This window comes from Neofelis nebulosa, chromosome 2 (genome assembly GCF_028018385.1).
Source record: "Neofelis nebulosa isolate mNeoNeb1 chromosome 2, mNeoNeb1.pri, whole genome shotgun sequence".
NCBI lineage: Eukaryota > Metazoa > Chordata > Mammalia > Carnivora > Felidae > Neofelis > Neofelis nebulosa.
Genome location: NC_080783.1, coordinates 65,669,597 through 65,696,846, shown reverse-complemented (window position 1 = coordinate 65,696,846; position 27,250 = coordinate 65,669,597). Strand labels below are relative to the sequence as shown.

The 27,250-nt window shown below is 37.5% G+C and overlaps 1 protein-coding gene across 3 annotated transcripts in view; it reads left to right on the top strand.

The window, feature by feature from the left end:
- XIRP2 (xin actin binding repeat containing 2) overlaps positions 1 to 21,006 on the top strand; it is a 74,308-nt gene extending 53,302 nt beyond the window's left edge. For 2 of the 3 annotated variants that reach the window (XM_058714975.1, XM_058714973.1), the window contains exons 7-9: positions 520 to 9,829; positions 11,735 to 11,868; positions 19,122 to 19,255. In XM_058714975.1, the coding sequence (XP_058570958.1) occupies positions 520 to 9,829; positions 11,735 to 11,829 (9,405 nt within the window). In that variant the 3' untranslated portion in view covers positions 11,830 to 11,868; positions 19,122 to 19,255. Of the gene's footprint in view, positions 1 to 519; positions 9,830 to 11,734; positions 11,869 to 19,121 lie in introns of all 3 variants that reach the window. The other variant, XM_058714983.1, reaches the window with a different exon arrangement.
- Positions 21,007 to 27,250: the final 6,244 nt, after the last annotated feature.

The window sequence follows — 27,250 nt, the reverse complement described above, 5'->3', positions numbered from 1 at the left end:
CATAAGGAGAATATTATTCTACATGAGAAAAGCAGTAGAGTTAAAACTTTTCTCACTAAAAAAAAAATAGGGAAGAAAAAATTATATATGCTCTAAAGTTTAATAACTAGCATTAGATAAAATAATAAAGTCAATTTTAAATGTCAGATACTCTGCTTAAAATTCCAAGGAAAACAAAATAATTCTCAAAAGTACTTTAAGACTTTTACTGTTATCCCTCCAGATTACTCAGCACAGTATATTAAGTAAAGGAGGAAGAAAAATCAAGATTATGTGTAAATGTTAAAATACTGACTTGTTGATATATTGAATGGGGAATAGAACCCTAAAAGCACAAATGAATTATAGGAAAGATAGTAACAAAACTGAATATTGCTTCTAAGTAGGTCTTTAAAAAGAGTCTGTCTTCTGCTATTTCCAAAGGAGATATCATAGCAGGTGGACAGGTAAGGGACAGTGCCTAGGAAATCTTCACCACTACACCCATTTTTATAAGATTTGACTTTCTTTCCCTTCAAGATTGAAAGTGAATATGAAGAGAGTTTAAAACCATCATCAGTTGTGGGTCCCTCTTCTACTTCTTGCACTTCGACCAGCCAGAGGAAGGAAACATCAACCACAAAACATGGCACCCACAGTGCCACTTCCTCAGCTCTAGCACAAGTTAATGCCACTCCTACGGGAAAGACAGAAGAATTTCCTCCTCCCCCACCTGAAATATTTCAAGCTCCAATAGATGCGACAGCATTTTCCCAGTCCCCTGAATTCCCCAACCCTCCTAGAACACTACCAGTACCCAAAGAATTATATTCTAAGCAAAGAAATTTGTACGAATTAAACCGTTTATATAAACACATCCATCCTGAGTTAAGAAAAAACTTAGAAAAACATTATATCAGTGAGGTTTCTGAAATTGTCTCTAGTCAAGTGAACCCAGGGAGCTCAGTTTTAGCAGATGTGCAACAAGCCCGGTATGTTTTTGAAAATACAAATGACAGTTCTCAAAAAGCTCTGAACTCAGAAAGAGAACACTTGGAGTGGGATGAAATTCTGAAGGGGGAGGTGCAGTCCATGAGATGGATCTTTGAGAATCAGCCATTAGATTCCATCAACAACGGCTCTCCAGGTGAAGATAACATCAACGGGGGCATTGCTGATCAAGAAATCATTGCTGGTGGTGATGTGAAATATACAACATGGATGTTTGAAACCCAACCCATAGATGCACTGGGTGATCATTCTTCTGGCATGGAAGAAAATGCTGAGAAAATTCCTGAACTAGCCAGAGGAGATGTCCGCACAGCCCGGTGGATGTTTGAAACAAAGCCATTAGACTCAATGAATAAAATGCACCTAGGTCAAGAAGAATCAACGGTAACCACCATAAAGGACATCACCGGTGGGGATGTCAAGACTGTGAGGTATATGTTTGAAACTCAACATCTGGATCAGCTTGGACAGCTTCATTCAGTGGATGAAGTTCACCTTCTGCAACTCAGGTCTGAACTCAAAGAGATTAAAGGAAATGTGAAGAGAAGTATAAAATGTTTTGAAACTCAACCATTATATGTTATTAGGGATGGTTTAGGTCAAATGCTAGAAATTAAAACTGTTCACAGAGAAGATGTTGAAAAGGGAGATGTGAGAACAGCACGTTGGATGTTTGAAACACAGCCCTTGGACACAATTAACAAGGATATCACAGAAATTAAAGTTGTCCGAGGAATATCCATGGAAGAAAATGTCAAAGGTGGGGTGAGTAGGGCAAAGTGGTTATTTGAAACTCAACCTTTGGAGAAAATCAAAGAAGACTCAAAAGAGGTCATCACTGAAAAGGAAACAATAATAGGTACAGATGTCTCCAGAAAGTGTTGGATGTTTGAAACACAGCCATTAGACATTCTAAAAGAAGTTTCTGATGCAGATCCTCTAAGATCTGAAGAGATAATAGGGGGTGATGTACAAACTACTAAGCATCTATTTGAAACACTTCCAATAGAGGCTTTAAAAGATAGCCCTGATGTAGGAAAACTTCAAAAAATTACTGCCTCTGAAGAAGAAAAGGGGGATGTTAGACACCAAAAATGGGTTTTCGAAACCCAACCTCTGGAAGACATTAGAGAAGATAAAAAAGAGTACATACGAACAGTGAAACTTGAAGAAGTTGACAGAGGTGATGTAAAGAATTACACACATATCTTTGAATCGAACAATTTAATTAAATTTGATGCATCACATAAAATACAGGTGGAAGGAGTCACGAGAGGTGCTGTAGAGTTAAATAAATCACTCTTTGAAACAACACCACTATACGCCATTCAAGATCACCTTGGAAAATATCATCAAGTAAAGACAGTCCAACAAGAAGAAATCCTAAGAGGTGATGTACGGAGTTGTAGGTGGCTCTTTGAAACAAGGCCCATTGACCAGTTTGATGAAAGCATTCATAAATTCCAGATAATTAGAGGAATATCTGCTCAAGAAATACAGACTGGAAATGTGAAGTCTGCTAAGTGGCTATTTGAAACTCAACCTCTTGATTCAATTAAATATTTTAGTAATATGGAAGAAGTAGAAAGTAAAACTGAACAAGCTACAGATATTGTTAAAGGGGATGTCAAAACTTGTAGATGGCTTTTTGAAACCCAACCAATGGAGTCTCTTTATGAAAAAGTTTCATTAATGAGTGACTGTGAAGAAATTCGTAAAGGAGATGTCAAAGCCTGCACTTGGCTCTTTGAAACTAAGCCTCTTGATACCATAAAAGATGACTCTGAAGCAACAGTCAAATTGCAAACTGTAAAACAGGAGGAGATCCAAGGTGGGGATGTTCGTACAGCATGTTTTCTTTTTGAGACAGAAAATTTGGACAGCATACAAGGAGAAGAAGGAAAAGAAATCAAGGCCATGGAAATGGATATCCAAGCCGGAGATGTCTCCAGCATGAGGCATAAGTTTGAAAATCAGTCCTTAGATTCTATAAGTTCCAGTTCAGAGGAAGTTTTGAAAAAGATCAAAGCCCTAAAGACTGAAGATATTCAGAAAGGCAATGTTTTAAATTGTAGGTGGCTTTTTGAAAACCAGCCAATTGATATGATAAAAGAGAGCCAAGAAGGTGATGAATTAGTTAAGACAGTGACAGACATACAAGGTGGGGATGTAAGGAAGGGGTGTTTTATTTTTGAGACTTTTTCTTTAGATGAGATTAAAGAAGAATCTGACTGTATCAGTACCAAGAAAACAATTGCTGAAGAAGTAATAAAGGGTGACGTAAAAAGCTATAGAATGCTCTTTGAAACCCAGCCACTCTATGCAATTCAAGACCGAGAAGGGTATTATCATGAAGTGACAACAGTTAAAAAGGAAGAGGTGATTCATGGAGATGTACGAGGAACGAGGTGGCTTTTTGAAACAAAACCATTAGACTCAATTAATCAGTCAGAGACTGTGTATGTTATTAAATCTGTCACACAAGAAGACATTCAGAAGGGAGATGTTAGTTCTGTCAGATACAGATTTGAAACCCAGCCATTGGATCAGATTTCAGAAGAATCACGTGATACCGTGTCCACTGTAGACTATATTCAAGGTGGAGATGTAAAAACAAGTAAACAACTTTTTGAATCTGAAAATTTTGATAAGAATACATATATAAGAACAGTAAGTGTCAATGAAATACAAAAGGGCAATGTTAAAACATCTACTTGGCTGTTTGAAACGCACACTATAGATGAACTGAGAGGAGAAGGGTCAGAATATGAAAATATCAAAACCGTCACCCAGGAAGATATACAGAAAGGTGATGTTAAGCAGGCAGTATGGCTTTTTGAAAATCAGACTTTGGACTCTATTAAGGAAGCAGATGAAAGCACCACAAAAATCATCAAGGAAGAAATCCCTCCTTCTGATGTCAAAACAACTACATGGCTCTTTGAAACTACACCCCTTCATGAATTTAATGAAAGTAGGGTAGAGAAGGTAGAAATTATTGGCAAGAGCATTAAGGAAACGTTGGAAGAACTCTATTCTCAAAAAGTTATTGAGGCTCCTGGAATCATCATTGAAGCTGATGAAGTTGGGGATGTTCGAATGGCAAAATACAAGCTAATGAATCAAGCCTCTCCTGAGATACAGAAAGAAGAAATTATTAGGGTTGATCTCAGAAATATAATGGTGAACCTACTCTCCAAACGAGACTGTACAAAAAGGGAGATTTTGGTTAGTGAAGAAGAGAAGGGAAATGTTAATTTGACCAAAACTCAATTATTAAACAGATCAACAGAATTTCATGCTGAAAAAGAAGAAATAGTGAGCGGTGATGTACAACAAGCAATAAAAAACCTGTTCTCTGAGGAAAGATCTGTAAAGAAAGGCATTTTAATTCAAGAAGATGAAAAAGGAGATATTAACATGACTATCTATTGTCTTCTTCATGAAAACACTGGTGACACAATTGAGCGTGAAGAAGTAATAGGGGGTGATGTGAAACGTACCATTCATAGTTTGCTATCTTCCATATCAAACAATAAAATATCTGAAAGGGCTAAAATTGATGCCTCTGAGAGGGGAAATGTTCAGTTTTTCACAACATGCATAGAAATTGGAGCTTTGGATTATCTTAAGCAACTCCAGACAGGGTCAAATGAAACACTAACAGCTGGGAAACAAGAAAGAGAGGAAGAAATAATTGGTGGTGATGTGGAGGGCACAAAACTGTTACTGAAGAAAAGGCAATCTCGGGTTGAACGTACTATTAACGAAACTGACATCATCCCAGGAGATGTGCAGAATACAGTTAAGGTTTTTATGACAGAGCCTCAGACTACATTTTGCAAGACACCCAAAGAAGAAATTATAAAAGGTGATTTGAAATCAACCCTAAATTCCCTCAACCAGGCCATAAGTCAGAAAACAGTAGCTAAAACAGAAGAAATTATAAAAAGTGACATGCTGGCCACATTCAAGTGTAAGGAATCAAGCCACCAATGGAAAGAATCTAAACAACCCAGTGTCATCCCTGATGATATTGAGAAAGCTATTGAATGCCTTGAAAAGACTGCAAACACAAGGACAGAAATCCTGAAAAAGGAGCTTATCCGAGATGACCTTGAAATGTCATTAAGGAATCTGAAAAAAGCACAGAGAGCTTTTAAAGAGGTGGATAAGAAAAGTGTAATGAAAGAAGATGTGAAGGCGGTGATGGTAGGTTCTTCAGAAGAGCAGAAAACAAAGATTCATCAGGTGGCTGAACAGAGGGACAAAAAAAGTGTTCTTCAGCCAAGACCAGCACCTTTTGAACCAGTATCCAGGTGGCAAGGGGGAACAGATACTCCCAATCAAACTACAGGCAAATCTTGTCATGGGAATTTAATAGAAGAAAGAACTGAACTTAATCTTCCAAAAGCCCCAAAAGGCACCATAAAGATTGTCATAGATCGTGAACAAAACAACGATGCTCTTGAGAAAAACCTTAGAAGACTATCTAATTCACACCACAAAGCTAGTAAAAATGTGTTGGAATCAGGGGACAAAATGGGTGTCTGGATGGATACCACAGCAGAGCAGCATTTTGGTGATGAACATATGAGCAGACAATTGACTTCAACTGTGTCAGCTCAGGAAAATCTAAAAACTAAGGAATCAAAGACAGTGAGAGAACAGAAGAAGGATGCGGTCTTGAACTCTACCCAATCTGTTGATAAAACAATTGGAAGGCAACAGACTCAAACTTGCGAACTGAGAAATGACCACCAGAAGATTGAGTCTTTCTCTATAAAGAGTCCAAAAAATACCAAACAGACTAAAATATCAACAGATAAACAAAGCCCTAAGCCCAGTCCAACCCAGAGTCTAGTCAACAAGACAGTTGTGGAAACTTGCGAAGTTTCAGAGGACTTTCAGAAGCAAACTTCGTTAAAGCAAGAAATACAATGTTCTAGTAAAGGTATAAGGAAGAAGAACATGAACCCTCAGCCAATTTTGCCTATAGATCAAGATATATCAAATACAACAGAAGTAAAAGTCTCCCCAAAAAGCCACAGTAAATTTAAGGCAAGTGACAAAAAGCAGGCTGATGTTCATCTGAAGAGTCAGGACTTTCTAATGAGGACAAATACTTCCACAGACTTAAAAAGGGCAATGGAAATGTCCTTTAATTCAATCAGCTTTAACCCTGAAAATAATTTAAAAGAAAGTGAGTGTTCTCTTCCACCTCCATCTCCACCTCCTGCTCCACCTTCCAATGCATCGTCCGAAATTGAATTTCCTCTTCCTCCTCCACCTCCTTTAATGATGTTGCCTGAAAAAAACGTTTTTCCTCCCTCACTGTCCACAGAGATGATAAAGGCTGAATTTGAAAGTTTCCCAGGCCTCCCTCTTCCTCCACCACCAGAAGATGAGAAATCTGAATGTCTGTCAATGTTTCCGCCACCTCCCCCTCCTCCAACCCCATCTCTTAAACCATCGCATCTCCTTCCCTCCTCTGTTCAAGAAAAGCGAAGTGGAGCAATCATACAATATTCCCAAGAAGAAGCCTCAAGTTCGCAGCAAACTCATTCTCAGGCTAAAGTCCTAACAGGAAAATCGGGAGTAATTTTGCCACCTCCCACATTCCCCAAACCCAAATTTTTCAAACAGATGGAAGATAAAAAGAATCATGGTTCCCCAAGAGGTGAATTGGAAAATTCCCCACCAGATATGGAATGTAAAGCCACTTCCTCGAAGGATCAGAAAAAAGTAATAATGGTGACTAGCAGTGAACACACAGAAATGAAGCAGAACTTATCTAGGAATCTTGATGAAAGCAAACAATTATCTATGGACTCTAAAAGATCTCTCTCACAGACAGTTCCAGAAACTTCACAACCCAAGGAAAACACAATAGCACCTCTGGTAAAGTCGCATTCATTCTCAGCAGGCTCAGGACAACAAAGTCCAAAACCTTATATGAGAAAATTTAAGACACCTTTAATGATTGCTGAAGAAAAGTATAGACAACAAAGAGAAGAGCTTGAAAAACAGAAACATGAGAGTTCTTGCTACAAGATAGTCAAAACAGAAAGCCCAAATCAAAATATGTCAGAGCTGAAAAAGGAAGTGCTGTTACAAAAAACAAATGAGGTGGTTCCCCTACCTGGAATGGACTCTCAAAGTCATTCTCAAGTACTAGGAGTGGGCACGGATAACCCGCCTTCCACAACACCAGCGGTGACGGTTGCTGCCGAGGGGCGCCAACGTACTCTACCAGCCTCAGAAGACAAAGATACCATGGAAAAGGAAGTTTTACAGAGCTCGAGGGACACGCTACAATCTATATCAGCTTGTGAAATTAAACAGAGTCACCAGGAATGTAAGACACAACAAGCACAACAGAAGTATGTGGAGGAGCAGTTGCACTTGCCCCAAAGAAAACCAGTTTCCCCAAGTTTCACAGTTAAGAGTACCAAGCTTCCAACTGCAGATCACAAATTAAATGAAACAGACCACATCTATGAAAGCCATAAAAAGCAATCTGAAGTTGATGTTCAAACCATTAGCAAACGACAGTACCAGAAAACTGAGAAAACTGAAGCAAGCACTGACTATAGTAATAAGCAATCTGTAGCTGAAAAATATTGTCAATTACCTAAGAAGGAGAAAAGGGTAACAATCAAATTGCCTACAGAACCCACAGGGAAAAGCCATGAAAATAAACTCAATATAGTTCATGAGAAGCAAAGAGAATATAGAGCATCTGAGGGCGGGAAACTTCCAGGAAACGAAAGAACAAAGCAGGAAGCATCAATGACTGGTCCAAAGGAAGAGAGACTAACAGTTGAAAGAAAACAAGAACATCTGAATAAATCGGCACAGAAGGTAGTCAAGCAAGAGGTTACTGATGTACATCTTGATTCACAGACACAGAATTTTCAGCAAACACAAATACAGACTTCTGAAAGTCAAGTTGAACATAAAAAATTGCCCGAGCCGTATAATAAGCTGCAGGAAGAAAAATGTCTTGGAGTCAAGGGCATACAACAGAAGCAAGTCTTTTCTAATACTAAAGATTCAAAGCAAGAGATTACACAGAACAAATCTTTATTTTCCTCTGTGAAAGAATCCCAGCAGGATGATGGAAAATGTGCTATAAATATATTGGAATTCTTGAGAAAACGTGAAGAACTACAACAGATTTTGTCTAGGGTAAAACAGTTTGAAGCAGAGCCAGATAAAAATGGCCTTAAAACATTTCAGACACTGTTAAATATTATTCCAGTATGGCTATTAAGTGAAGAAAAAAGACAATATGGAGTTTGCATTGCTATGGAAAATAACATAGAAAAAATCAAAGAAGAAATAACGCATATTAAAACTCAAGCAGAGGAAATGCTTATGTCCTGTGAGGATATAATTCAAACAGCCGTGATATCCTCCAAAGCAGGAAAGCAGAGGCATAAACCCACCAGCCTTAACGAAACGTTACCTAAAATGCCTAATGTTAGTGAACAGCAAGAAAATACGATTGTAGAAAAAACAGAACACTGCCAAGTAGCAACTCACCATGAAGCAACTGCTCACAATCATGTGAAAACCCATCAGGAAATTAAATTAGATAATAGCAAGATCTCTCCTCCCTCCTTAAAAACACGCCCACCGTCACCAACTTTTATAACAATCGAGTCTACTGCCCGGCGAACAGAAACCTCTACTAAGGATGAGCTCTCTCAGTCCCCTAAAAAGGACAGTTTTGCTGAACCATCGCCAAGAACTCCCATGGCACAAACATCTAGAGTTGGCAGAGCAGATGCGTCCCCTCCTCCGCCCAGGAGTCGCTCTGAGCAGCTTGTCAAACTCAAAGACACCACTGCAAAGCTGTCCAGAGGAGGCGTCCCGTGCACATCAGGAACCCCGGTTCCGATTGTGGAGAAAAGGTCTGAGATCATCGCGTCTCCTGCAACACTTCGTCGTCAAATTAAGATAGAAACCCGTGGTAGGGACTCTCCACCCACAATCACAATACCTATAAGTGTAAACCATGTAGATAGTGGTTCCTTCAGAGGATCCATGGAAGCTCAAGAGGAAGTTAGGCAAGTGGAGAAAAGGGCGACTTACTTTCACAAAGACGCTGGGAATTCCGCGCAGCGCCTCCTGCCGGACACTGAAAGTTTTGACGCGGTGGAAATCATCCGCAAGGTCGAAGGGCCCCGCCGCTCAGAGCACACACAGAGGTTTGAAGCCGCCAACCAAACTGTCCAAATGGCTGAAAATTTCGTGAGTGACCATGAAAATGAAATAAACAGATGGTTCAGGGAATTTGAAGATGGTCCAGCTTTTGAAGCAAAGTCAAATAGAAGAGTTTATACCAATGGAGAAACAAACCATAATATTAAACAAGAAAGTCATTCGTTTTGTAAGGAGGAATTTGGATTAACATCTCTAGAAAATACGAGTTTTACAGGCTTTTCTTGCAACCGTCCTAGAGAGCTGCAAGAAAAAATCTCTGTCAAGCAGCCCAGCGTCCGCTCTGAAACAAGGACGCTAAGTGAACATTTCTCAGGTGTGGATGCATTTGAGGGCCAAGTTGTTGGGTCGAGGATGACGGTCTCTTCATCACATAGCTCAGAAGCTGGCAAATCTGGCTTTGACTTCAAGCATGCCCCGCCAACCTATGAAGATGTCATCGCTGGCCATATTTTAGATATTTCTGATTCACCTAAAGAACTCAGGAGGAATTTTCAGAAGGCATGGCAGGAGAGTGAAAGCGTTTTCAAAAGCCTGGGCTGTGCAACCTCAGATGCTTCTGCCACTGAGATGAGAACCACCTTCCACGAGGACTCTGCATTTATCAGTGGTAAATGAGAGTGTGCAGAGTGTGAAGATTAACCCGCTTAAAGGCACATGTCCCATAGCTAGGATGGCTTGCAGTTAGAAGGGTGCTTGGCAATAACCAAAAACTAACAGCTTTCCCTGGTGGAGGATCTCCTTCTCTTTACAATGCTCGCTGGCTCTTACTGCTTTCTTTTCACAAAAGCATCTAACACAGGATTCATCTGCACTGTGTGAGAATAACAACATAGATTGATTGAGACGTGTATTTGTCAAGGTAAATAAGACGAGGTAGAACAGCAGATACAATCATTGTTGCTGTGATAGCATTGACAATTATATGTAACAGTGTATTTATTAATAACGGTACACACATAGCACATTATTTATATTTTCATTAAAAGTTAGTATTTTATCCACTTGTTTAAGACAATATGAGGTAATATCTATTGGCCTACTATTGACATATTTTTAACTGCCAGATTTGAGTGGTGTTGTGTTTGAATTCAACACAGCCTGCTAATAACCCAAGAAACAATTTATACCCTTCATGTGTGCTTTCATGATTTGTACTGATTGATATCTTTGATGAAAATACACATATGGAATTAGACCTTTTGTATATAGAATTATTGTTATTAAATTGGATGAGTTAGTGTTTTCTAATGGCACTATTTTTATTCTATAACTAATTTCATTTCACCTTTCTTAAACTCCAAATGATAGTTCACTTGGCCTCATTCACACATGAACATGGACAATACATTTTAAAAATTTGACTATATTTAGAAGGAGGGAAATTCAAAACACATGGAGTTAGTACATATTTTTTAACATCAGAAAACACTTTATTTCTTTTTATTTCGCTACGTTTTACAATTAATGAGGCTTTACAATAAAAAGATTTGACATAATTAATGTGCACCATTAACGTAGTCCATTCTTTTAAACAGATTGAAAGGAATAGGAAGTTTAAAAATAAAAACTGCTGAAACCAATAATTATCCCTCTATCATATTTGCAACATATGTGTCTAGTTTATCAGATTAATATGACTTCTTAATGTGCTTGCTTCTGGCGTAATCAAGCAAAGCTGTCCAATTAACTTCAAATGCTCAGTTTCTGTTAAGATAGCTAAAAGCATGTAGAAAAGACAAAAAGGAAAAAAAAACCCACCCGGTGTTAAATATAGAAATATGTGTCCTACCAAATAAACAAAGGAGATCTCTTACTAGCTCAAATTGAACATTGAGGCTCTAAAATACACACTTACTTGTAAAAGGAACCCTGAGCATATATGCCTTTATATATAACTTATATGAAAGCTTAGTTTGTCTCATGGGATTGTAGGGAGGATCAAAACAGTACTGAGGTGAAAGTTCTATGTCAGTTTTGAACCACTGTCTAAGCACTACTGTGATTCACAGGAGCTGGCATCCACCTGAGCACTGCAGCAGGGGGCCACAGGGATGATATAGCCAGGGAAGAGGTAGGGAGCATGTAAAAGGCAAACGTGAGAATCCCAAAAGCCCTACAATCTAAAGCCATTTAGATTGAGGAGAAATGGCCCTGAACGTCTCAACATATTCAGGAGTCTTGCTGTATTAAAGTTAGGAAACGGTGTCACAGAGCCAACACGAAGTCATCAAGGAAATTATTTAAACAAATACAATATCCTCAGCTTTAAGAGCTATGTAGGCACTCTGGAGAACTCTCTCCAGGATGTTTTAAAATGTGAAAATGTTGGGCATTGATGTTCCAGAACCTCAAACCTGATGGTAGGATAGTTTCCACAGAAGCGCTGTTAGGACAGGAGTCTTAAGAGCTTTTACTTTAACTGCATGGCTAGTCAATATACTGTTATTTGTTTTGGTTTTGCAGTGTGATTGAAGACAGCATCATATAACCTTTGGTAAATTTTTATTTTTAGAAGCTGCTGCTCCAAGACAAGGCAATATGTACACTTTGTCAAAAGACTGTTTATCCAATGGAGTGCCTAGTAGCGGACAAGCAGAGTTTTCATAAATCCTGCTTCCGATGCCACCACTGCAACAGTAAACTGAGGTAAAATGTCTTGAGGTCTGTGGCACAAATGCTGGAGGAGCCTACAATATACTTATAGCATCATGTCTTTAGAAGATACAACGTTTTCTAGATCTCGCTGTCATCAGTTAACACAACTACAAAAGGGGGTGTTGTTGGGTTCTTTTTTCTCAGGATGGCGGTGACCTTTTCCCTTTTGAAATATTGCTTTCTTAATCAAATCCAGAAAGGTTCCTTTTGTCTAAACCTGGAGATCACACAGATGAGAAAAATCAAGAAATTCTGTACAAATAGGCATTTTTGAGTTACCACCTGAGTCGGAAGTCTGGATTCTACTTTCAATCTTATTATATTTTATTTGAAAATATATTTATTAAAAATGTTTTTAAGTTTATTTTTTTTTGAAAGAGAGAGAACACAAGCAGGGGAAGGGCAGAGAGAGAGACAGAGAGAGAGAGAATACCAAGCAGGCTCTGCATTGTCAGCACAGAGCCCAATGCAGGGCTTGAACCCACAAACCTGTGAGATTGTGACCTGAGCCAAAACCAAGAGTAGGTCGCTTAACCAACTGAGCCACCCAGGTGCCTCATTAAAAAAAAACAAAATTAATGTTTATTTATTTTTGAGAGAGAGAGAGAGAGAGAAAGCGGAGGATGAGCAAAGAGAAATAGAGACAGAGGACCCAAAGAGAGTTTCTACACTGACAGCAAAGAGCACAACAACGCAGGGCTTGAACCCACAAACTGTGAGATCATGACCTGAGCCAAAGTCAGATGCTTAACTGACTGAACCACCCAGGCGCCCCTTATTTATCTATTTTTGAGACAGATAAAGTGAGGCAGAGAGGGAGAGAGAATCCCAAGAAGGCTCTGTGCAGCACAGAGCCCAACGTGGGGGCTCAATCTCACAAACTATGAGATCATGACATGAGCCAAATTAAGAGTTGGACACATAACCAACTGAAGCACCCAGGAACCCCCAACCTTATTTTATTTTAAGTAAGCTCTGTGCCCCACATGGGACTTGAACTCAAGACCCTGAGATCAAGAATTGCATCTTCTACAGACTGAACCATCCAGGCACCCCTTAAGTCTAGATTCAAGATCATGAGTCAGAAAACTTGTTCTGTAAAGGGCCAGATAGTAAATATTTTCAATTTTATAGGCCATACTATTTCTGTCACTACTCAACTTTCCAGTTGAGTGGAAAAGCATCCACAGTTAACTAAATGAACAAGTGTGGCTGTAAACTAATGGGCCCAGTTGTATTCCAGTAAAACTTCATATACAAAATTAGGTGATGGGCTAGAGTATACCTATGTCTGGGTATTGTGTCTAAATAAAAGAAGAAAAAATAAGAATGTAGAGTATTGTCAGTGTCAGGTAAGATATACTAGGTCTTTTTTGTCTTTTGTTTTTTGTTTTGTTTGTTCCTGTCTGTTGCAACAGAAGCACCGTATCAATACAGTAACAAATGCATTTTAACGAATGTGGCATTTGGTGTGGCTATAGTCTGAGATGCTGAAATTGTAATTATTTTGCCAAATCCAGTGTGTATCAGGCTATATCTTTCCTGACTTAAACTGACAATGTCAAACACCCTTTACTGCAATGTTCTTTTTCTTTGGTTTCCATGACGCCAGAGTATAATAGTTTCATCCTACCTTCTGGGTGTTCCTTCTCAGACTCCTATGTGGGTGACTCTTTTCTGTCCATTACTGAAATGTTAGAGTTTCTTAGGATTCTGTTATGGCCATTTATTCTTCTGTTTATATTCTTTATATATATAGTTTACTGCATCCACTTCCATGACTTTAATCATCATCCATGTAGAATAACTCTGAAATCTGTACAGTAGCCCAGTTCTCTCCTCTATCAGATGCTTATATCTCAATGACTAGCATTCATCTCTAATTAGATTTCTCACTTGTACACCAAATTCAATATGCCCCATTATTTTTTCTGTCTTCTGAAATTCCTTCCTTGACTTCTGGTCTGTATGATAGTCTCTCAATAAATGACATTAACACTAACTCAATGACTGAAACATGAAGTTACCTTTCAGTCCTTCCTCTTCTTCATTCCCTATGCCCAAGCAATAACTGAGTCCTGTAACTGGTATCCCATAAATGCCTCTTGAGCTGTACATTTTCCTCCATCCCCACAGCCCAGGCATCTTCCACCTGTCGTCTCTCACCTGTACTAATGCAACAGTCTTTCTAGCAAATTAGCCTCCCTGCCCCCATTATCTCTTACCTCCATTACCACCAACAACTTGCCCCAGTACATGCTCCATGATGTAGTGAAAATGATCTTTCTAAAATGCAAATCTGTTTAAAACATATGATGGTTACCTCTGTCAAAGTAAAATTAGCGTCTTACTATGAATTAACAGGCAATTCAGAATCTTACCCTACTCCTTTCCCAACACCCCTTCCTCCCATTGCATGTTACTTTTCATGAAATCTGAATTTCAGTTCCTCAAAATCATTATCTTTCTCTCTCATATCTAGTTGGTCCCAAATGTTATTTCCACTTCTTGTAGGAGTTTTCCCATGCCCCCTCTCCAGCTCTTCACCAGGCTAACATCCACTCATTCTTCAGACCTCAACTGAGACTTTATGTCTTTGAAAAAGCCTGCTTTGATCCCCACATATGGATTCAAGTGTCCCTCCTATGTGCTCCCGGAGCATCCCAGTGCTTGCCTCATTCTTAACACAATCTAATGTAACTGCTTTCCAGCTGTAGGAAATGTGTTAATGTTTGACTCTCACACCTAGTAAAGCCCTGACATTTAATAAGGACTGAAAAATATTTGATGACTGATATTTTTAAAATTTTTTTAGTGTGTATTTTTTTTTTTTTTTGAGAGACAGAGAGAGACAGAGCGTGAGTGTGGGGTGGGGCAGAGAGAGAGAGAGGGAGACACAGAATCTGAAGCAGGCTCCAGGCTCTGAGCTGTCAGCATAGAGCCTGACACAAGACTCAAACTTACAAACCATGAGATTATGACATGAGCCAAAGTCGGATGCTTAACAGACTGAGCCACCCAGGTGCCCCCAGTGACTAATATTTTTTAAAAGTCATTATACCAAAAGCCACAAATATAGAAAAAAACAAATCAAATGTATGATTTAATAAATTATTATAAAGTGAACGCTTTCTAACTAGTACCAAGGTCAATAAATAAACATTGCCAGTGGTTCCAGAAGCTCCTTCCATGTGCCTCACCCAAACACAACCAGTTCTCTCTCTCTGAGTAAATAGTATTCTTTTTAATAGTTTCTTCCTTGCATTTTTATAGTTTTTTTAATCCAAATATGCTTTCTTGGATATTATACTTTAGTTGTATTCATTTTTTAAAACTTTGATATGTCTTTTACATCTTTTAAATCTATAGGGTTTTCTATCCATTTCTTTCATTTCTTACAATTTATTTGCGAAGAACCTGGAATATTTGACCTGTAGAATTATCCAGTCTGGATTTGCTGATTGCTCACTTATCATGTAGTTCACATACTCCTTTCTCCCCTGTGTTTCTGAAAAACTGTCAGCTGAATCTAGATTCTGATTTAAACTAAGATTTGATACCTTTTTCAAGAACATAGGGAGTGTTGGCAAGAATATAGTAAGCACATAGTGTCTGCTCGTGTCTGGTTTTGCAATCATGGCAAAAATGAAATCTTAATACCTATATGCATTAATTGATATTTACAAAATGTTCATATTCTCATTTTGTTCTTTCTTTTTCATTATTAGTTTGACTACTTTTACAGGTGATTCTTCCCCTCATCTACTATGTGGTCACTTGGTGGTACAGTTGGTGAAGGAAAGGCAGAATAAATACATAACTTTTTCCCTTTGTTTACCTGTTTTGCCAATGTATCAGTTACTTATTTAACAATGTAATGAAATGGTTCCTTATCTCCTAAGAGGTAACGAATTTTAAAATATTCATGATATATTTATAAACTCATAGACTTACATATGTTTGATTGGTTTTAATCAGATGCAGTTATTATCATTTCTGAAGCTCAAATCATTCTATCCCTGACCTCTTCAGGTTCTCTCTTCAGTCCTTTTGGCAAGACCTAAGTACTCTCTGATAGTTTTCTCATTATCTGGTAGGACTAGATGTTCCATACCCCTTTGATACACTTACTTCCTCCAGACCCAGGATCAGTCATTTCCTTTTTACTTTTTATTTGTGAGAAATGGCATTTTAAGATTATAATCTCAATGCTCTTTCTACTGGGTTGGTTACTATTTTGAAGCTTTCTTAGTGTTAAGAGCTAGTAGATGTTTATATATAAAGAAAAATAAATCATGAATTTGTAGGAATATCTCAAATTGAATTCAAAACTGCATTGCTTTTGCCTTAGCCTCTTTTCTATTCCACATCTGCCTCCTCGCTTTCACTTCAAGACTTCCGGTTCTCAAAGACAAAGGAGAGGAAAGAATTAGAATATCCCATATTCGGGGCACGTGGGTGGTTCAGTCGGTTAAGCAGCCAACTCTTGATTTCGGCTCAGGTCATGATCTCATGGTTTGAGAGTTTGAGCCGGCATCAGGCTCACTGCTGTCAGCACAGAGCCCGCTTGGGGTCCTCTGTCCCCTCTCTCTCAGCCCCTGCCCCGCTCATGGTCTCTCAAAAATAAATAAAACATTAAAAAAAAGAGTATCCCATATTCATTTGAACAACAGTTTTGGAATAGCAAAACTATCAGCACCCCTAATTTGATTATGAAAACTTAAATGGCATTTGCTCCCCATTCATCTGCATTCCATTCTTTTTTAATTGTGTTATGTCTTCAGTGTCATATTAAGCAGCCATTACATATCGCACCACCTCCCTCATTGCCATCATTTCATCTTTAGTTTATAAGTTTTATATTTATATGTATATAATGCTTGCAACAGATGTTTATGTTGATACTTCTGTAGCTATTTTAGTTATGCAAGCTTATTTTCTAGTAGATCCCTCAGAAAGGCTGTTCTGTGATCTTGATAATGGAAAGTCAGTCTTGCTGAAAGAAAAATCATTGACTTACACTTTCTTTCACTGAATATTTTAAATGCATTATTCCATTTTCTTTTGGCGTAAAGTGTTGGAAATGACTGATAATAATCTAATTTTTTCTCTTATAAATCATATGCTTTTCTTTTCTTTTTAGATAAACACAAAGGATTTTTTTCTCTTTTTATTTAAAGTCCAGTGATTTCACTAGGATATTTCTTGATGTTGGTCATTCTGGGTCAAATAGTCTCAGTTACCTAGTGTGCCTCTTTCAATACATAGTTTCATACCTTTTTATCTGAGGAAAGTTTCCTTAAACTATAGCTTTTTAGCATTTAACCTATCACATTACTTTATTTTCTTCTTCAGAAACTTCTGTTATACCTACATGGATATTTTGTGCCTGTCTTTATTAATTGTTCTTCTCTCAAATCATCTTTTTTAAATTTCTGGTTGTAAGTTTTCATCCTCTTATTCTCCTATTTCTCGTCTTAAAATATTTTCTATTGTGTTTATATGCTCTTAATTTCTTTTAGTTTAGTTTCTATTACTGATTTTTTCTTTTATTTGTGATTTTCCCCTGATTTCTCACACCTCATTTATGACATTTTTCTAATTACAATTCATTCTAAACTTTCAAGCCTTTTTATCATGTTTTAATGTCTTTTCACTCATTTTTAAAATTTTGATGTTGAGAACATGTTTTTCTAGCATGTTTTCATTGTCTGTAGTGATATGAAAAATTCTCTTTACTCTTTCATTTCTTATAATAAATCTGTATGATATTTGGCCTTAATACTTTTCTGTGGCTCATTTTCACATGGCATTAGTTTTCCCAAATCTTAGAAGAAGGCAATGTTTAGGATGGTTTTCCCAATTTCACAGTACTACCAATTCCAGTTTTCATACACTGTCCAAAAAACCACAATGACTTGAATTCTGGGATTTCCTGCCTTGATTCATCTCCCCCATGTTAGTCAGGACCTTCTCTTTCATTTCTGTCATCATTATCCATTACGTTTTGATTCAATTCCCATATTTTTGTTTTCAGTATAAAGTGTTATCCTAAAAGGGGATCTCAGTTGGTCAATTTTGAGAGTTTTAACTTCTCTGGCAGACTTCCCTGCTTCAGGGCCCTTGCACTCACTGGCCAATGAAGAAGGTAAAACCCCACCCAGTTTCAGCTGCTATTCTCTGATTGGCATGTGATACTTTCCAGAAAATACTGGCTGACTATTTTGTGGTTTTATATTTTCTGTTTTTTTTAGACACCTTCCTTGCTTCTTCTGCTGTCATTCATACAGATGCGACTCTCAGGCTAGTCTTAGAGTTTTTGGTTTGTTTTTACCTCCTTATATTTTGGGTTTGGTGAGGATACCTTGTCACTTACTTTTGTTGCTGTTTTTTTTTTAATGTTTATCTATTTGTTTATTTTGAGAAAGAGAGAGCATGAGTGGGGAGGAGCAGGGAGAGAGGGAGAGGGAGAGGATCCCAAGCAGACTCCATGTTTGGCGTGGAGCCCAATGCGGGGCTTGATCTCACAACCATGAGATCACAACCTGAGCTAACATCAACAGTCAGACACTTAACTGACTGAGCCACCAGAGCACCTATCACTTAGTTTTGTTATAAACTTTATCCATGGGCTTTAAGTTTTGGTATCTAATTCGTGTATCTGTATTTATGTGGAGACTCAGTGATAACTAAAAAAAAATGATGCCTCTGACTAAATTTGATTTTAATTTTAACAGGCACTCTATTTGTTGATCTCCCCAAAGAGGCCAAATAAACAATTGCATAGGCAACCTTTCCAATACATTCAAAATCTAGTTAACAAGGAAATTTAAATGGTTGATTTGTGTGTGTGTGTGTACTCTTCAGGATTCATTGAAAACTGCAGCCCCCGCAAAAACCACTGAATTAACAAAGGTTTAGTCTTATCATTTTACACCATCTATATCCATATATGTATTATACTATAATAGCTATTATACCAATACTTGACATACAACATTAAATTCTAAATACTAAACATGAAATTCTAAATAAGACATGTATCATGTTGAATGTTAGCAGTAACCATTATCTAACAAGAACGTTCAATTAATAAGTACATTCCTATTGCCAGTAAATTAATTGTACTGAATCTCTGACTCATTCTTGAAATAATTAATTTCCTAATTCCCTATGAATTTACAGTATATATATATGGAATGTTAAACATTTTTTTTCTTTTTTTTTTTTTTTCTTTTCGGCAGTTTGGGAAATTATGCATCACTTCATGGACAAATATATTGTAAACCTCACTTTAACCAGCTTTTCAAATCTAAAGGAAATTATGATGAAGGTTTTGGACACAAACAGCATAAAGATCGATGGAATTACAAAAATCAAAGCAGCTCAGTGGATTTTATTCCTAATGAAGCCACAAATATGTGTAAAAGTAGTGTGGAAAACACTGCCTTACTTGGAGATCTTAATAAACAGTTAGATGATAGTAACAGTAGAGGACAAAGAGATGATTTGAAAAAATTCAGGGAGAGGGGAAAATTAAAAATCATTTGGCCCCCTTCCAGGGAGATGCCTACGAAGACCTTCCCCCTTGAGGAAGAGTTCAAAATGAGTAAACCTAAATGGCCACCAGAAATGACAGTCCCTACATCCTCTGAATTTAAAAGTGAATCACGAATAGAACCCGTTAAAGCTCTGGAAAATAAAGGGCAGGAGCAAGATAATGTTTCTTTCCTGCAGCCATATCTGCAGTCCATCCATATGTGTCAAAAAGAGGATGTTACAGGAATCAAAGACATGGACATGTACGAAGCAGGAAAAGATGAGAAGAAGGAAGGAAATAAGAATGTGCAAGATAAGCTGAATGAGGCTGAAGATACAAAGAATAAAAGGAAAAGTGAAATGGATCTTAATGACAACAATAATGTGGTTGTGCAGAGTGCTCGGAAGGGGAAAAATGAAGAAACTAATGAACCTGATGGTGCAGAAGTTTTACAGGTTGCTAACACTGATGATGAGGTGGTGCCAGAAAATTGTAAAGAGAATTTGAATAAGAATAATAATAACAATTATGTAGCAGTCTCGTGTCTGAGTAATTGCAGGCAGAAGACATCTATTTTAGAATTTCCTAATCTATTACCATTGTCAAGGGAAGCAAACTATACCACAAGTGAATTTCAAATTGAAAATTTAGAAAATGCATCTAGAATCTCAGAGTTACTTGGTATATTTGAATCTGAGAAGGTGTACTCAAGGAATATTCTAGCCATGGCTCTCGGGAAACAGGCTGACAGAGCTACTGCTGGCAGTCCCGTGCAGTCTGCCCCCAAACTGGGTCTCAGTGGCAGGTTAATAGTAAAGGAGGAAAGATCCTTAGCCTCTTCTGATACAAATATCTTAAACACCAAAGGAAACCATGCAAATAACAAAAATCTACACTTCCTTTTTTCTAACCCTGTGAAGATCGCCGCTTTTTCCAAAAAGAATGAGAACATTTTCGAACGTGACTTAATGGAATCTGTAGATCAAATTAAAAATATGCCATGCTTGTATTTGAGAGAATTTGAGAAGGGCATCAAATGTGGGCATGGTGAAGCAATAGTAACAGCCCACGTTAATGGGAATACAGGTTGTGATGCTCCAAGCAGTGCATGTGCAGCTAAGCCTTCATTTCCCAGAGTGGAGGTCCAGTCTGAACAACTCACCGTGGAAGAGCAAATTAAAAGGAATAGGTGCTACAGTGACACTGAGTAAAACATCTCTGCCCACTTGCAGTTCACACTCAAGTCTGAGACACACTGATGTCTGAAATAGACTTCGATAACCTTCTGTTGAACTTGTAAATTTGATGTTCAGAAATTTCATGTCTATCACAATGGAATTTTCCTTGCATTAAGCTATACAGTGTTTGCCATAATCGGTTTGAATCTACTTTTATTCTGAATGTAATGAAAAGATGAAACAATATGGCTCTGTGTTCCTGTCAAATGGCACTTAAGTATATCTCTGTTTTCAACATGCCAGATAACATCACTGGCGAGATTCTGTGCTGCTGGTATTTATTATAATTCTTATACCTTCTCTATAATTTCTGCTGAAATAAAATTAAATCACCTGAGATGCGAACCAAAATACTTGCGTAACTTTTTTCCAAATATATTGAGATTTTAAGTATATATGTTTTGCATAATTTGGAAACTGTCTTTTCAGGAGCAGGAGGTATTTAACACACACACACACACACACACACACACACACACACACAAAATCCTGGAAAAAATAAAATACTAAATCAAAGCCACAGTATTATCAGAAAATATAAAATTTCATTCTCTTGTTTGCTCTGTATTTTTAAAGATATGATGATTATGTTTTTTTAAAATAATTGCCTATATTAAACTATCATGGAATGTCTATAAACATTTAATGAAAAATATCAATTTTTCTTCAAAATAATGTGGAGTCCATTCTTAGAAATCAACTGAATGACAAAGATTTTAGAAGTTACTTAAATAAATTATGCACATTGCATTTTTATTGCTTACCATATGTAATCAACAAATATACAAATCATATTACTACTACATTTTGTCAGGGTTTTTTTTACCCTATTGGATGGATATTAAGTTTTTCCATTGTAAAAACAAACTTTGGAAAATTTGTCTTCTGAATTTTCTGCTGATTTTGACTTTTTCCAAATACATTTAGTGATGCTTAGAGGAAAAAATAACATCAATGTAAATGACTGGCTTCACATTAATTTGGAGTGTTCATATGCAAAAACAGGTCTTATCCCCTATTCTCCATAAACACAAACCACTGACTTTCTATTAAGTATGAAAAGAATGTAATTTTGAAAACTACTTTTTCTTAGAAAGTATAACAAATATTGCTAGTATGTTGTCAACAGATATCAAAGACTTACTTTTTTTTTAGGGCTGCCATAACAAAATACACACATTGAGTGGCTTAAGCAAAATAAAGTTGTCTTCTCATAATTCAGGAAGTCCAAGATCAAGTTGGCAAGTCAGTTTCTTCTGAAGCCTATCTACTTGACTTTCAGATGGCCATCTTCTCTCTGCACATGGTCTTCCCTTTGTATGGGTCTGAGTCCAAAGTTCTTCCTCTTATAAGGACACTAGTCATTTAGATTAGGGTTCACCTTAGTGACCTCATTTTATTTTAGTTCTTTAAAGACTATCTCCAAGTATAGTCCTATTCTGAGATTCTAGGGGTTAGTACTTAAACATATTAATTCTAGGAGGGCACAATTCAGCCCATAACAGCAAGAAACCACATTATACTTTTAGGATTCTTTTTTTAAACATATGCCTATTAATATTATGAAACAACTTCTCAATTATTTTTCACTTGGGATTATATTACAGAACTATGTCATATCTATATTTATGCTATAAAAATAATATTTCCAGGAAGATAATTCTTTTCCAAAGGAGTAAAGATAGGCCCATGATAGACCAAATGCTTTACCAGAGGAGGCTATGTAATGGCAGAGCTTGGCATGTAAGGGGCTTTGCAATATTTATTTGAGCCTGGGCCTTCCAATGAATCTTGTAAAAATGTTTTATCCCCCAGAAAATTGTGCTGAATTGTCTTTTGCAGCTTCCACACAATCAATCCTTGTGACAGATATGGGGCTTTGGGCAGCACATTTCTTGGATTAGAACAATGGTTTTCCCACAGTGCAGTAAAACTACAGAATGCACCTATTCCCAAATGTGCAACCAACATGTACATCTGGCAATTTTCTATGAACATCTCTAGAGTAATTTCTAAAGGCACATTAATTTTTTAAGGACCTGAAAGACAGAAAAAAGAATATGTTCTCTGCTCTCTTCTGATAGTTACTGACTACTGGTGACTATCCAATTGAGGAGTAGAAAATTTTCCCATTGCCAAGAAAATGAACTTAGAGAAAGATTATCACAGATGTGGAAGTGAAAAAGAAGTGAAATGCTTTTTTTTTCTCTCTATCTGGAAATGCTATTGAGAACCAAGGGTGATTTCCAAATCTAATGTAAAAGTTCAGAAATCTGCAGGTATTAACAGTAATGTGAAATCTTATTTTATAAAAATCGAATTTACATGGAGATCAGAAATAGGCCATGGACATAATACTCAGATTCAAAATAAGAGCTTTGAGAGCATATGAGAGGTGCTGATCAGTACAGAGCCTCAATCCCCCGGAAATTAATAGAAAACAAAAAATATTTTTAGATAATCTAAAAGTGATTTAATCTCAGCTTTGATAGAGTCCTTTGGAAAGGCTAATTTAATCTATTTAACAAGGTCCATTTACTGTGGATGTTTTCCCCTAAAATACTGTGAGAAATTTTTAAGCTTTAGGTATTTATATGCAAATTAGGTGGTAGAGGAAAATTAATAGTAGTAGAATATCTACAGTATGGTCATCATCTTTTGCTATATTACCTTTTTGTAGAAAGTAAATTAATGGGTAGAAAGCCTGACAAACACTGTGGTATCATCCAGTCAACAACAACTCAACAAATATGGAGCCCTTGGTATTAGTTGGCAGGGTGATTTAAAAAAAAAAAGGATAGGGGCGCCTGGGTGGCTCAGTCGGTTAAGCGTCCGACTTCAGCTCAGGTCATGATCTCGCGGTCCGTGAGTTCGAGCCCCGCGTCAGGCTGTGCTGACAGCTCGGAGCCTGGAGCCTGCTTCAGATTCTGTGTCTCCCTCTCTCTCTGCCCCTCCCCCATTCGTGCTTTCTCTCTCTCTGTCTCAAAAATAAATAAACGTTAAAAAATTTTTTTTTAAAAAAAGGATAAATCATGGCATCTCCCATATCATCTCTCAGACTATAAAAGGGGCATTCAAAAAAAATTAATCACAGTTGATACTTATGGATGCAGAAGGGTATCAATACAGGAACTATATAGCCACAAAGAGTTCTCTTAAATTGGAAGACTTCAAAATAATAGTAAATAAATAGGTGAAAAATTTCCGGTTTAACAGCTAAATTGTATTCATTTTGCCATAGTCACAATTTACTTAGATGTAATTATGTGTTTGTAAACTCTATGATGCACAGTCAAGATCCTCCTTCAGGAACAAAAGAGTTACTTCCCCAGATACCAGAAGCGCTGCCCACAGAAAACCCTCAACTTTCAGCCCCCTACCAGGATTGCTTTAGCTAAAGATAGCACTAACCCCCACATGGACTGTGCTCAATAAGTGATCAGTGAAAGAAAACTCAGCAGAACTCAGAAGGGTCACACCAGTGTCAAATATCCCTGTAGGGTTGGCTAAGGCCTCCACGGAGACACGATCACCATCAACTTCTCTTATATCCAACCCTGCTTTTTTTGTATCCCTTCCTTTCCTTTGATACCAAGAGCACACCCTGAAAAACCTCCTTCACATTAATCTCTGTCTCAGAATCTACATCTTTGAGAACGCAACCTGGACAAGCTGGACTCTTGGGAGTGGCCTAAGAAAGCAGATACTGGTATATTTTAGAACTGAACTATTTGCTACCTGGCTGACAATGGGCATAAGATGGCTGTGCAGTTGTTAAAATTCTCAGCTGTCATAAACTAGGATGCCTACATTGAAGCAAATGCATAGCTGGTGCCGTGTGTGTCAAATATTTGAGACTTGTAGAAGAAATAGCAATTACAATGAAAATTGAATTGAGGGGTGCCTGGGTGGCTCAGCTGGTTGAGCGTCCGACTTCAGCTCAGGTCACGATCTCGCGGTCCGTGAGTTCGAGCCCCGCATCGGGCTCTGGGCTGATGGCTCAGAGCCTGGAGCCTGCTTCCGATTCTGTGTCTCCCTCTCTCTCTGCCCCTCCCCCGTTCATGCTCTGTCTCTCTCTGTCTCAAAAATAAACAAATGTTAAAAAAAATTTTTTTAAAGAAAATTGAATTGAGTACCCATTGCTAACCCCTATCACTCTGGGGGGAAAATTAACAAAAATCTGGAAGTGTTAATCAGCAATTAAAGCCTAAATATAATTTAATTGTAAAAGTTGTTGAGCTCCATAGAAGGATAAAATCCCTTGTATGAGATCAAGCCCCACATGGGGTGCTGATCTGACAGTGTGGAGCCTGCTTGGGATTCTCTCTCTCTCCCTCTCTCTCTGCTCCTTTCCAGCTCATGCTCTCTGACTCTCTCAAAATAAGTAAATAAACATTTTTTTAAAAATCCAGCCCCTTCTAATGTGTTGGTCCTCCAAGCCTGGTGGATCCACTCCACAGGCAATGTAGAAATGTTGGCTGTGGGCACCCTACTTCATGATGCAGATGGACCCCAACCCTGACCTCATGGAGTCTAAAGTACAGAAAGCCTGTGGAAGGCCCAAGAGCCATTTATGCACTTTAGCCAAGGAGTTACAGGAAAAGTTTACATTTGCCAGATACAGAGGGAACAGGGAGGTACGTACTGGTTTTGCTCTGAGCTCTTTGCATGCAACGTGATTTGTGAGGTTGCCAGCATGTCCTTACGAAGCACAGGTTCTTTTCAGGAACAAAGGGAAGGTGTCCAGCTGTGCTTGGATCCATCCATCTCATTATCATTTTAACTTAACATTGTTTTTGATATACGATGATTTAAAACATTCAAAGACACAGTAATTGGTAATGACCACTACTGTGTCCACCCTGTAACTTACTGCATGTTTTATAAGATGGTGGCAGATGTTTATTTATTAATTATCATGATGTTCCTTTCATCCCCATTAAACCATTCCCTCTAGGAGAAAGACTGATTAAAGGATATTTCTGTTGAACACATCTTTCCATCATCTTTATTTGCCCATATAGAAATTTTATCAAACAAATTGATTAAAAGTGAATTTCAAATTAATTTACTATTTCCTGAACTCTATCCAACCTAAAATATTTATTGTTCAATAAAAATTTCAATGATTTAGTAACAGAGATGATATATAAGACACAATGCCATCAATATCTGAGAACAAATAATGAAAAAATGTATTAAATGCTATGCCCTAGTTCATTAATTGATTTCTTTTAAGTCTTAATTTCTACATTTCATACTCTAAGTTTCTATGTTTGTATGTGTGAATGTTAGTGTGTATGTGTTTAATAGTTAATGTTCAAATTATGAAAACACCAATATCAGCAATTTTCAATGCTGTTCAGTCTGTTTTTAGAAAGCCAACATGTTCAATTTTAATGCCATCAAAATCATCAACTCTGAATACATATTTGTCATAAGTTAATAACAACATTAGTTGGATAAATATTTATTATCAAATGGATAGCATTTATGTTATAAGTTGTAATGTTCATATTATGCATTTTATTCCTCTGAATTTTGTTAATACCTGCATTGATCTGTGGTTGTTGATATAGTGCTTATGAACAAATGCACATCCATTTACATAATTTCCTATAACCATTTACAGTTTCTCAAAATGTTTGCTAATCTCTTTTATTTCTTCATCTATACTATTCCTAGTAATTTTATACACGCCCAAGGCTTCAATTATCTTCATAATACCGAAGACTCCCAAATGTATATCTAGCTCTCCTCTGAAGCTAGAATCATACATACAACTACCTGATAGTTTCTCTTGGACATTTAAATGGTACCTTAAATCCAACACCTCCAAATCAGAGCATTACTCACTCCTCATTTCCAACCTCAAACTTGGCACTCTTCTAGCAATTCATATCTCAGACACCATTATCCATCCAGCTACTAAAACCAGAAAACTAAGAGTATATTTTATATCCTTATTTCTTTCACCCATTCCCAATTAAAATCTTTCCCCAAATCCTGTTGACCTTTACTACTTAAATATTTCTCTCATCTTTTGTTCCTTACACATATCACATTTACAATTGTACGTGTTTTTGTTATCTGATTGGTGCCCATGGCACTCTATCCCACATCACCCCCCATACTGACTGGAAGCTTTACAAAGACAGGCACTGGGTCTGATTTTACTCCCCATGTTTTCCCAATTCCCAGCAAGAAGTTTGACATATGGTAGGCATTTGGTAAATTTTGTTGAAAGAGCCAATCACCATATAAATCTAAAATTTGAGTCACTGTACATGGAGTAACATATAAAAATTGATAAGGGGGGCGCCTGGGTGGCTCAGTTGGTTAAGTGTCTGACTTCGGCTCAGGTCATGATCCCCTGCGTCGGGCTCTGTGCTGACAGCTCAGAGCCCGGAGCCTGTTTCAGATTCTGTGTCTCCCTCTCTCTCTGACCCTCCCCCATTCAAGCTCTGTCTCTCTCTGTCTCAAAAATAAATAAACGTTAAAAAAATAATAAATAAATATTGATAAGGATATCTTCTGGAGTGATTTTTGGATTATATGCAAAGTATCCACCACAGACCATGTTTATATAACATGT